General features: G+C 39.7%; 1 protein-coding gene across 8 annotated transcripts in view; it reads left to right on the top strand.

The window, feature by feature from the left end:
* The window catches only part of LOC141777481 (RALY RNA binding protein like), a 58121-nt gene extending 45566 nt beyond the window's left edge, over positions 1-12555 (top strand). For 5 of the 8 annotated variants that reach the window (XM_074651761.1, XM_074651764.1, XM_074651763.1 and 2 more), the window contains 6 exons: positions 4915-4990; positions 6762-6809; positions 7603-7790; positions 9278-9391; positions 9599-9756; positions 11799-12555. In XM_074651761.1, the coding sequence (XP_074507862.1) occupies positions 4915-4990; positions 6762-6809; positions 7603-7790; positions 9278-9391; positions 9599-9756; positions 11799-11909 (695 nt within the window). In that variant the 3' untranslated portion in view covers positions 11910-12555. Of the gene's footprint in view, positions 1-4914; positions 4991-6761; positions 6810-7602; positions 7791-9277; positions 9392-9598; positions 10139-11101; positions 11140-11798 lie in introns of those variants that run through there. The other 3 variants (XM_074651766.1, XM_074651767.1, XM_074651765.1) reach the window with 3 other exon arrangements.
* Positions 12556-12962: the final 407 nt, after the last annotated feature.

Genomic DNA, 12962 nt, shown 5'->3' with positions numbered 1-12962 from the left:
GCCTCACTTTTCAGAGCCGGAGATAGCCCACTGAGATTTAAGCAGGGTATGCTTTAGGGCGGGGCTACCTTGTGATTGACAGGTCTCTACCATGGCGTTGTCCGGTCTGGGAGTTTTTGTCTTACAGCTTTAACCCTTTCACAGTTTGTTTTCAGTTCATGAAAGTTAATTATAACCTTTTTGGTCGCTTAAAAATGTCTTACTCAGCAATTAGTTTTACTTAGCTAGACCTTCTCGCGTCACTTAACCAAGATGGCAACGGCCAAAGTGACAAATTCAAGGCCTCAAAACAGCAGTCCACAAACCAATGAGTGACACTACGTGACTACGTCCACTTCTTACTGTATATACAGTCTATGGCACAATTCTGCAGTTATACAGTGAGGAGCGTCTTTTTCTATGATTTCTAAGTTGATCTATGAATGTTTATTCACAATGGACGTTAGATATAATGTTATCTTCTGGAAGTGTAAGTCACACTGAATCTAAAAATACATGTATCATGTATGTGTGTTCAGATTTGACAGAGTTATAACTCAGAGAAAGAGCAGCTATACCGTAATTGCTTCCATGAGCTGTGCGTTACACAGTACGTCGCTGACCGTGTTTTCAAGTGAGTCAAATCAGCGGGACAAGCTACAATAATTAACTTCCTGTTGTATTTAGAGCACCAGTATGTACCTGTGCCTTATACCTTACGCAGTATCTTTGCCTCCCCTTCAAATGTTTGAAAAGCTCTGTTAACAAAACACATAATGGAATAAACAGTCACAACAGTACAGACTCTACAGTATGAATATGTTTACTTCTATAGTTCTATAATGTTTTTGTGCTTCATAGACTCTTTTGTGCATCACAGTGAATGTCATTGTATTCACGTCTTTTATAGGAGTACAAAGGGCTTTGATTTCACAGTGATCGCTGCTGTGCATCATTTCTAATGCATCAAAAAGATTAAAACATTTTTCCATAAATCACAATTTACAATCATGAGAATTGTTTGGTGCCGTGATTTTTTTATTGACCATGTTGTGTTTTCAATATTTTAGACTTTGTACTGTATAATTTTCACAGTATGGGTGTTGTTAATGCAGTTAGACCTCTGAGACCAACAATAGACCCGTTTTTGCCTTTTTTAAGGGGGTACAGGGTTTTTTAAGAGGAAGATAGCAGGACAGCACAGAAAAGTTGGGAACCTGAAGATTAATTTGAGATGCAGCTCAGCACTCTGTGTCAAGTTGTTCTAGTTATAAATCAGAAAAAAACATTAACTAATTGATTAAAATAAATTGTGAAAGTGTATAAGGGCTTAGAACATTATGATAGAAGTGTATGATGGCCATCCCCATGCTCTATTATGTCTCATAAGTTGTTGCAGCAATTTTGGGGTTGATACCATTTGTTACACAGATTTGGTGCTAAATTTAACCATTTTTTACCACTTGAGAATTGATAAATATGATCAATAATCTCTCCAAAACACCACGTTAAGACACCAAGACCTTGAGGAACACCAGAGAAAAAGCCATGCTGTGATCTGGTGTCCAAAACTTTTAACATTTTGAGCAATTGGGCAATTGGATGGCGAGCACTTCTGTTCTGGAAACTGTTCAGAAACTCCCTTATTGTCAATCTACCTAGGAAAGCTATCTATCCTCTAAAGTTTCATGAGGCTGTGATTATCCTAGAGGTCACAGCAGGTCATTTTATACAATGAGGTCAAGTTTCGAAATGGTCTCATTATAATGAAACGGCTACTATGGGGACTAACATCATCACACATGAATACAGTTGGGCTCATTGGATTCACAAGAGTCTCAGCTTTCCAATTATACCCAATTTATGTAATTCCAAGACTGTTTAGGGACCCCAGTATGCAGAAATATTCAAACACACCATTTTAGAATAGGCAAAAATAACACGTTTATACTGCATTTAAGAAAACTGCATGTGATTATCATAACGTGGGCATGTCTGTAAAGGGGAGACTTGTGGGTACCCATAGAACCCATTTTCATTCAACAAACAACAAATACAAATTAATTAATACATTAAAACAAATTGTGAAAGTGTATAAGGGCTTAGAACATTATGATAGAAGTGTATGATGGCCATCCCCATGCTCTATTATGTCTCATAAGTTGTTGCAGCAATTTTTGGGTTGATACCATTTGTTACACAGATTTGGTGCTAAATTTAACAATTGTTTACAACTCGAGAATTGATCAAAATGATCAATAATCCCTCCAATACACCACGTTAAGATATCAAGACCTTGAGGAACACCATAGAAAAAGCCAGGCTGTGATTTGATATCAAAAACTTTTGACATTTGGAGGTATCTGCAAGAGTTGTATTTTTCGGCGATTGGACTTCGGTTCTGGAAACTGCTCAGAAATCCCCTTATTGTCAATCTACCTAGGAAAGCCATTCATCCTCTGAATGCTCTAGGTCTGTAGATGGTGGTTGTACAGTTTCATGAGGCTGTGATTATTTTAGAGGTCACAACAGGTAATGTTATACAATGAGGTCATGTTTCAAAAAATGGTCTCATTACAATGAAATGGCTACTATGGGGACTAACTTCATCATGCATGAATGCAATTGGACTCAGAGTCAGAGTCTCAGCTTTACAGTGATGCCCAATTTATGTAATTCCAAGACTGTTTAGGGACCTCAGTATGCAGAAATATTCAAACACACCATTTTAGAATAGGCAAAAATAACACGTTTATACTGCATTTAAGAAAACTGCATGTGATTATCATAACGTGGGCATGTCTGTAAAGGGGAGACTTGTGGGTACCCATAGAACCCATTTTCATTCAGATACAGTATCTTGAGATCAGAGGTCAAGGGACCCCTGTGAAAATGGCAACGCCAGTTTTTCCTCGACAAAATCTCGCCTAAATTTGGAGCATTGTTTAGCCTCCTTCCCAACAAGCTAGCATGACATGGTTGTTACCAGTGTTTTTTAAGTTTCATATGTTAGCTGTACCTCTAGCTCACTCTAGCTCTAAAACTGAACCTGCTACAGCCTCTGACCTTCTGGCACCTTCTTACAACATTGACTGCAGGGCTTCAATGCAAAGATTCAGCCTTGAGTGAAGGAATGCTCAAGTGGAATCCATTTCTCTCAGATGGGGAGGGGGAATGTGCGAGGTTACCAAGAGGTGAAATTTAGTAGTCAGTGAGAATGAAGCCTGTCTCATGTGTCCGTGTCTGAGAAGTGATTTAGAGGGAATCAGCCCTCAGGTGTTTGTCAGAGACGCTGTTCCTCTAATCTCATCCTGCACTGTTTTTCTCCACAAAAGTAGATCTTCTAATTAGTGTAGTCCCTCGTCTCCCAAAGTTGGGATACTGAAAGTTGCTCCCTGTGGTTTTATTTCTCATTTTTGTCCAAAAAAAATCATGTAACTTACTCCAGTAATGTTTTCACTTCAAAATGGAGAAGTATGTGTTCCTCTTGCATTTATGTACTCTGTTGAAAAATGTGTGGTGGTCGAACTCTAAACAAGATTAATAGTGTCTGAAAAGAAAAGATTCTGATTTTATTGACTGTGATTACTTGGTGTGGAGTACAAACAATATATACAATACAGAAATGTACAGCTACAGCTAACAATTATTTTCATTATCTATTAATCTAGCACTGATTTTCTTTATTAATCGATTAATCGTTTTGTCTGTAACATGTCAGAAAATAGTGAAAAATGCTCACTACAAGTTCACAGTGGCCAAGGTTTCGTCTTCAAATTACTTGTTTTATCAGACCGTGGGCTGCAAATAACGATTATTTTCATTGTTGATTAATCTGTTGATTATTTTCTTGATTAATCGATTAGTTGTTTGGTTTATAAAATGTCAGAAAATGGTGAAAAATGTCGATCAGTGTTTCCCAAAGCCCAAGATGACGTCATCAAATGTCTTGTTTTGTTCACAACTCAAAGATAATCAGTTTACCGTCATAGAGAAGTAAAGAAACCAGAAAATATTCACATTTAAGAAGCTGGAATCAGAGAATTTTTACTTTTTCTTTTTTTTTTTTTACAGTTTACTCAAACCGATTAATTGATTATCAAAATAATTGGCGATTAATTTAATAGTTGCCAACAAATCGATTAATCGTTGCAGCTCTAATCTGACCAACAGTCGAAAACAACAAAAATATTCAATTTTGAATTGTATAAAACAGAGATAAGCAGCAAATGCTGACATGTGAGAAGTTTGAACTAAAGAATGATTGGAAGTTTTGCTTGATGAATGACTTTACTGACTAATCGACTAGCCCGGAGGAATGAGGCGCAACATGAATTACTTAAACATTTGAGACAAAACATTCTTCCAGAACGCACTTTTTTAAACTCTAATAACAAACGTTATTTAAACATGGATGCAATGTTTGAATAGTACAATAGGCAAGTGTTTTTTCCTATAAATCTTTATGTTTATATTCTTACATTCAAACTAAATGTGATTCTGTGATTTCTATCCAAGTCTTCCAATGACCCTGAAGTTACAAACACTGTAGCATCATGTCTACAATTTCTGTTCTCATCAGGTCCAATTTAAACTCCAAACTAAATTGCATTTTGGAGATATGAGAATATGTTTACATGTCTGTGTACCCTGCAATTACTTCACATACAGTGATGTGTTAAACCAATCTTGACAGTATTATCGTGGGAAAACAGCTTGGAAGCGTATATATAGCTATCTTTCATCACAGCACATGTAAATACCCAGTTATATTTTCACTAAAGGCAAAACAGTGCATTCATTCGACCCCCTTATTTCACACAGAATTTCATTGTAGCTGCAGCCTTTCATATTAATGTATATTCAGAATGTTTTCTGTATACTATACGCTGCTACTGTATCACATCATGACACTGATTTTCGTTTTGTTTGCAGATATCAACATGGCAGGAGAGCCAAAACCATACAGGCCTAAGATGGGCTCCAAGAGGCCTCTCTCGTCCCTCTACAGGTCTGTGTGAATCTCTTGTTGTGTCTTATTTCAACTGTAGCAGGCAGATATTGCTTTTCTGACCTAGTTTTCCCGCCGTGCTTATATTCTGCTGTCTGGTCAGGTCCTTCTGGAGGAACAGCCAATTCCCTAACTGTGCTATCAGTGGTTGTTGTTATTACACATTCGCTCATTCTCGACATTTTAGTGTTTTGTTGGAAGCAAAGAAAAACCAGAGCACAAGAAGTGACATGGCTGACATCTTAACAGGCTAAAACAAATACAAAATAGCTGTTCATTATGGCTTTTAAAGGAATTTGGGGGAATTGGCTTATTCACTTTCTTGAGAGTTCGATGAGATGATCAATATTACTCATGTCTGTACGATATGAAGCTGGAGCCTGGACAAGGTTAGCTTACCATAAGGCCTGGAGACAGGAGGAAACAGCGAGCCTGGCTCTTTAACAACATCCAGCTACCAGCACCTCTAAAGCTCATTAATGAACATGTTAACATTATGTTTTGTTTGTTTAATCCTGACCATGGATGTATAAAAGGTTGTGCCCTGTGCTTTTGCCCTGCGTGGTAGTAAATAACCTACAGCTACATTAAATTCTGTTTATGTCATGCTACTAGCACTACTAGCTACTGGCCGATAGCCGGTTGTTTGGGAACAGAGATGTTAATACATCCACCACAGTACAGGCTTACAGCATACAGCCCATAGGTGTATTATAAGATAATAAAAGTGATTAATTACAGCCAATATATCCGTTATTACAGCCGCATACAGCTAGCAGGAAGCTGGCAGAACTGGATATGTCATATAGGCCTAAGCGTGCAGGGCGGTGCAGTCCCGTGGGTCTGATGTTTATTATGCCAGCGACACCTGTGGCCGTTAAGTCAACTAAAGTCTGCGTCGGGCTCGCGCTTGTGCTCGCTCTACATAGACATGAACGATAGCGAGAACGAGAACAAGCGCGGTGTGTGTCCGAAAGCAAGCAGGCAGGCAGAGGAGCAGAGTACAGCAGCGACTCCGGTCCTGGAGACCAAAGCTACGGTCTCCCCCGTGTCCTCCGACCGTGGCCAACACTGTTTTGCAGGACGGGCTTCACTAGATAGAACTTTGCGGTTTTGGTGCTTCCGTGTAGTTTGTGTTGGAGTCTTGTCTGAACAGCGTAGCCACACGCGAGCGCGTTATTTCATTCTAATGTTTTTATCTATTCTTTTGTTATTTTACTGCTTATTTGCACCAACAAAACCAAAGCAAATTCATGGTGTATACCTCATACACCTGGCAATAAACAAGGTTCTGATTCTGATTCTGATTCTGATTGTCGTTTTCTGTCAAAAACTGCGGCAGCGCCATCTAGCGGGCATTTTCAAAAAAGCAGCAGAGTTTCACTTCTTTGTTTCTATACTCTTTGCCGGTGACAGATAATAACAGCTACCGTAGCTCCGTACGCTACCCTCCAAAAATGGTGGCGCCGCCCCAGAAAACTCTGCAATCTCCATTCCCTGTACAGACATTAAAGTGGTATCAATCTTGCCTTCTAACTCTCGGAGGTGAAAAAGCATACTTCCTAAACTGTCAAATTATTTCTTCAAGAAAGCACAGAGCAAGTTATTAATTTTAGGTGTGTGTTTAACTGTCATGTTTTAATTTCCTCTCAATCTTGCCCGTTAGTGTCTTCAGTCTTGTGTCAGGATTTTGTTTCTTCCCTGAAAACACACTCACAAAATGTATGCATTTAACGCTGTGACAGAAAAATCGTCTCTTCTATCTTCACAGTGGCTACGAGTTTGACTATGACTACTACAGAGATGATTTCTACAGCAGGTATGTAAAAAAAGATTATCTGGCAGTAAACAACAGCACAGTCTGACTGTAATTTGTCCTTTTTAACTCCCCACGTTGTTTTTCAAGTCCCTTTCCTCTTGGTATTTTGCCCTTCAGTGTTCACCCTCCTTTCTTCCCATTTCAGAGACAGCTACTTGGATAAAGATGAGTTTTGAACAGAATAGCCCCATTTCCATCTGAGGCAAAGTAACTACATTATCATAAGCATAATGAATGTCATATTGGGGAGGTTTTTATTCCTCTCTGTTGGACTTACTAATGATGCTTTTATCCGCATAGGCGAGTACTGAATGTCAGATAGTCCCCCGGCTGAGCATTTGCGCTGGCAAGGCAGAGAATGTGTCTTCTTTCTGACATTTTCATTGGATTGTTTACTTCCTCTGCTTTTGCAATATCCCTGATGAGAGTTGAATCCTTCAGCTTTGAGTCATTATTGCTATTTTAGCAATTTGATGTGTTGAAGGCAACGGGGAACAGGATTTGATTGAATGGCCGTGGCGTTGTTCAATATGTACCTCTATCATTCAGACATCTTTTGCAGCATGCCTATTAGGGGATTTGTAAGTGTTGCTTGAATAACAACATCTAGAGACCGCAGGAGTGACTACTGAAAACAAAAAACACCAGCTTGATGACGCACTTTGCTGTTCAATGCCCATAATAAATCCAGAAATACGTCTCCCTGCTTTGAAAGAAAATGTCTTTTTCTGCACTGTAATACCTTTCTATTGTTGCTAAGATTGCTGCAACTATATTTCTCATGTGTCTTCAGACTCTTTGAGTACCACGGTCGTGTCGTGCCCCCGACCCGTGCTGTGATCCCCATCAAACGCTCGCGGCTAGTCGTCCCGTCCACACGCCGAGCCAAATCCTCCTTTGCAGTCAGGGCCTGTTCTTCCTCCTCCTCCTCTTCCTCCTCCCGAGCGCTCAATGTCGGCTCTTCCATCACAGTCCCTAAACGTATGTTCTCTTTGTCCCTTTTTGTTCTTCTAACTCACTTTTTCCTGCTCTGTTAAAAGGAAAATGACAGTTTATTACAACTTGGGTCTTATTTTTGTAGTTTTGTCCATCATTTCTATAAGTTATGATACTTTGGATTAATCTTTGATTATTTTCTTGATTAATTGATAAGTCATTTGGTGTGTAAAATGTCAGTGAAAAATACCCAACACAGTTTACCTGAGCACAAGGTGATGTGTTTTTTTTGTCCAACTAACCCCCCCAAAAAAAATTCAAACAGTGAGGCGACACACGTCAGCTAAAACACAATATCACTCTATATTTCACCTGCTTGGCAGTAATGTTAGCTGAACAGACGAAGGTCTCTCCATGAATCAATGCTGATCCTAGTGCTTTCCTGCTTCAGCCCGCCGTCCGCGGTCAGAAGGAACAGGGGAGACACTGCAGGCCCGGTCGGAGACGATAACGTTACTTGCTCCGGTGCACTGTCTATTCAATCAGCAGCAGGAAACGACACGGAAAGCCTCTGTTGGTCTGGAGGAGCTGCAGCATTTATTTCTGCACAAACGTCCACTGTACATTCACTAGATATTCTCAGAGCTAAACTAACTCTTCTGCAGTGTGGTGTGCGCGCATGCACGTGAGAGGTAGAGCGAGTGACAAGGAGCGCGGTGTGTGAGTGAAGGCAATCAGGCAGGCAGAGGAGAAGAGAAGCAGACTACAGCCGGCCCTGGAGACCAAAGCTACGGTTTCCCCTGTGTCTTCTTACCGCGGTCGGGAGGCCGAAGCAGGAAGAGCCAACACTATTTTGCAAGACGGGCTTCACTAGATATAACTTTGCGGTTTTGGTGCTTCCGTGTAGTTTTTGTTGGAACAGCGTAGCCACACGCGAGCGCGCATGGGACACCGACCCGCAGTGATTTATACGTGTAAGAAGTTACAAACAGTACCTTTTAAATATAAGGCTTCAGCCGGTTAGCTTAGCTTAGTACAAAGACTGGAAACAGGGGGAAACAGCTAGCCTGACTCTGTCTGAAGGTAACAAAACCGACCTACCAGCACCTACAAAATCTCTCATTCAAAAAAATGAATAAGCACATTTTAAAACATTTCCAACATTCCTTTAATTTGGTGAGTACGGTGTTATTATTACTGATGGGAATGATGGCCAAAACTGCGAAAATAAGATCCAGATTGTATGAAACCATAATTTCCTTTAATTGTTCAACAGTTGCCTTTGCACTGCTCGTACTCTCACATATACTAATCTGTATTCTCCACATAAAGCAACACAAGTAAAATATATCATAATCTTTGGCTTCCATTCGTATGCCCTTTTCTCTAATTGTGCCTCAGCCACATTTCTGGCAACAAACTTGGCTACTGAAACGTGTCTGAGCATTGCAGTAGCTGTTGTAACCGCGTCTGTCTCCTTGTCAGACATCACATTAATTATGCCTTTTAACTTTATTTATGTATGCTCACAGTGAAGACAGACCAGCTCCTAACAATCAAGAAGGAGCTGTCGCAGATCAAGACAAAGATCGACTCACTGCTGGGAAGGCTGGAGAGGATTGAGAGGCAACATCGCTCTGACGGCGGTAAGATTCGACAGATGGGAGGGGAGGACGCGTCTGCTGCATATATACATGTGGAAATGAAAGACACACGCAGGGCAGAGTGATACAAAAAATATTAAAGCTTTAGAGAGCGGCTTGTCTGAAAGATTATTCCATTAGCAAAAACAAGATGTCAGTTCAATAAATCCATTATGCTCTGATGTTAACTGCCAGTCTCTCTTTTCACAGACATGCAGAGGAAACAAGAGGAGGTGTGTGAGCGTCTCCATGGTGATGCAGCAGACTTCTCCGGTGGAGAGGAGGCGGAAGGGACAGCCGAGGTGGAGGCGGGGGAGATGACGGACGGCGGCGAAGACGAATTTGAAGATGAAGGCACCAGCGACATGGTGAGCAGGTCAAGAAGACATTTACTGTTTCAATAAGGAGTGAAAAGAAATATGTTATTGCTCTTCAATGGAAAAAATCTGAAGCATCAACTATTAATCAGTGGCTGAAGAGCCTCTCGAGCTGCCTGGCCATGGAAAAACTGATGTATTCTACGAAAGACATTTCAAAAACATGGTGATGCTTTATGCACTACTGTACCTGGAAGACAAGTTACTCAACCAAAATTTGTACTTTCTGATGAAGAAATGTAGCTTATGTATGAGAGAATAATAAACTTTCTTTTCCTTAGCGTTTTCTCTTTGTGTGTATCTATATATCTTTATCTATACATTGTTTTTTGTGTCCTCATTTATTGTGGGAAATCAATCAATATGTTCCAGCAGAAGAATTTATAACTATTTAGTTTTTAGTAACTTTAAAAGCAGTTCTACATTCTTTTATTCTGATATTTTACCTGGTGAAAAAGCCATCCATGTGATCCCTCTGAGGCCCACAATAGACATTTGGAGGTATCTGCAAGAGTTGTATGTTTCGGCGATTGGACTTCGGTTCTGGAAACTGCTCAGAAATCCCCTTATCGTCAATCTACCTAGGAAAGTCATCCATCCTCTGAATGCTCTAGGTCTCTAGTTTGTGGCTGTAAAGTTTCATGAGGCTGTGATTATCCTAGAGGTCACTACATGTCATTTTATACAGTGAGGTCAAGTTTCAAAAAATGGTCTCATTACAATGAAATGGCTACTATGGGGACTAACTTCATCATGCATTAATGCAATTGGGCTCAGAGTCAGAGTCTCAGCTTTACAGTGATACCCAATTTATGTAATTCCAAGACTGTTTAGGGACCTCAGTATGCAGAAATATTCAAACACATTATTTTAGAATATGCGAAAATAACAAATTTGTACTGCATTAAAAAAACTGCATGTGATTATTATAAAGTGGGCATGTCTATAAAGAGAAGACTCGTGGGTACTCATAGAACCCATTTTCAGTAACATATATTGAGGTCAGAGGTTAAGGGACACCTTTTGAAAACGGCAATGTCAGTTTTTCCTCATCAAATTTTAGCCCAACTTTGGAGCGTTATTTAGCCTCCTTCCCGTCATGCTAGCATGACATGGTTGGTACCAATGGATTCCTTTCTAGTTCTATTTGATACCAGCATCTTCACTCTGGCTTTAAGACTGAGCCCACAACAGCCTCCTTTGCACAGTTATGTCGTTCAAAGGCAACAAACTTAAAGTTAACAAAAGAAAAGTAATTGTTTCATTTGAAGAAGGACCAGTTATAAGAATGGATGTCTATCTCACTGATGTCTCTGTTTTTCTCTTTTATATGCAGATAGAGAATCACATATCGGACATTGACAACTGAGTAAGGTCAGTATTTAATCTCCGCTTAAAGGGAGATAATTCTTTATTTATATGGAAACAAACTGACATTTCATTTTGAGAATAGACATTTAACAGTGTATGGAGCATAGTAACTTGTAGTCGGGAGCAACAGCGACTCAAAAGATCTTATTTTTACACTTTTAAGCCGAGTGAGAAACGCTGCTCATCCCGTCTTCTAAATGGCCTGTCATTCCCTCCGTCTGGCGGTGTGTGGAAGAGGCAGCTTCTCTGCAGTTATCACTGATGACTGTCTGAGCAGCCGCACAGATACGACTCCGTCTCATCCGCACTTTCCATCACACGACATTTAAATCCCCCTGATTTTTTTAGTATGAACAAATGGCTTTGAGATTTAATTTGCCTCGTGGCTGACATTTCCTCCGTGCTGTCGTCGAGTGCCTGATAACAGAAATCCTTTTCAGCCGCTCTGAACATGATGGATCGTTAACATGATGAACTGTTTGTCCTCAGGTGGATATCTCAGTAGGGAATATCAGAAGCATTCGTTTATTTTAATGTTAGTCGCAGCCTGCTTTGTTTTACACCTCACAGTGAAATCTTGCAGATAAAGCAGCTCATAATGTAGGTTTACTGTGAAAAGCAATAATAATGAATTCTCACTGCGGTCTGTCTTGTCTTTTCAGGTTTTTTCAAGTTGGGGGAAAAAGGAGCCTACAATAAGAAGCTGGGAGAACAGATGCCAGCAATACCTTCTTGATCAAGAAGGTGTATTTGAAATTAAAGGAAAGCAATGACGGGAGTGACTGACAGCAGAGGAAGAGTTTTCAAACTTTGTTTTTTTTTTGCTTGTTTACCTCATTAGAACATGACACTCCTGATGTATACTTCATCTAAATGCTGGTTATGAATATTCTCCAGACTTACTGCAAGATCAACGGCAAAGAGCAATCAATCATTTCCCTTCAAGCTGATTGCCTTTCTGAGAAAATAAGGACAATATATTGTGTTCTTAATATATTATGGTCTGTATTGTGCATAAACGTACAAGATGAAACCATGAAACGCCCTCTTTTGTTGTAATGTTTGTTCTGTTTCTGTGCGTTGAAAACTGTGACGAGCCGCGACACTGGCAGAGAGCTAAATATGAATGTAAGAGGAACACTTGTTGTTTTATTCGTACATTTTGCTGAAATGTACACATTATGTGTAATTTATTCACAGTGTCTCCACACAGTGTTGTACGCATCGTCATGTTTGTCGTTCGTTATACATGATAAGATGCATTTTGTTTACATTCTGTTTATGGTTAACAAAAGATGACTATTTTTTACTATCAGCATGTTAAAAAATGTGGCTATTATTATGGATCATTTGTATTCATTGCATCTGTTGTACAGCTATGGATGATAGCAGTTTTTGAAATAAACCCGTTCCTCCCAAAAAAAACAACCTGCCTGTTAGTGTTGTGGTTTTCATTTTCACAAACAATCTGTGGTAAAAAAAAGAAAGAAAAAAGATGCATACTATGTTTCTGTGGGTGGAAACTTTATTTTCACTGACTGAAAAACAACTTGAACTATCTTTTTTTTTTTTATTAACCTTGTATGACATGACGAGCAGCATTGGAAAGTTCTACCCGACTAAACTTAAAGTTCACTTTTCCCTCCAGCCTCACACCATTTTTATCAACATGGCTGTGGATCTGTCTGTCTAGACTGAAATATCTCAACAAATATTTGATGGATGCATAAAATTTTGTTCAGACGTTCCCCGTTCCCAGAAGATGAATCCTTAACTTTTCCTCCAGTGAAACCATGTTGACTTTTGTGGTTTTGACTGCAATGTCA

This window comes from Sebastes fasciatus, chromosome 11 (genome assembly GCF_043250625.1).
Source record: "Sebastes fasciatus isolate fSebFas1 chromosome 11, fSebFas1.pri, whole genome shotgun sequence".
NCBI lineage: Eukaryota > Metazoa > Chordata > Actinopteri > Perciformes > Sebastidae > Sebastes > Sebastes fasciatus.
This window is presented reverse-complemented; position numbering and strand designations above follow the sequence as displayed.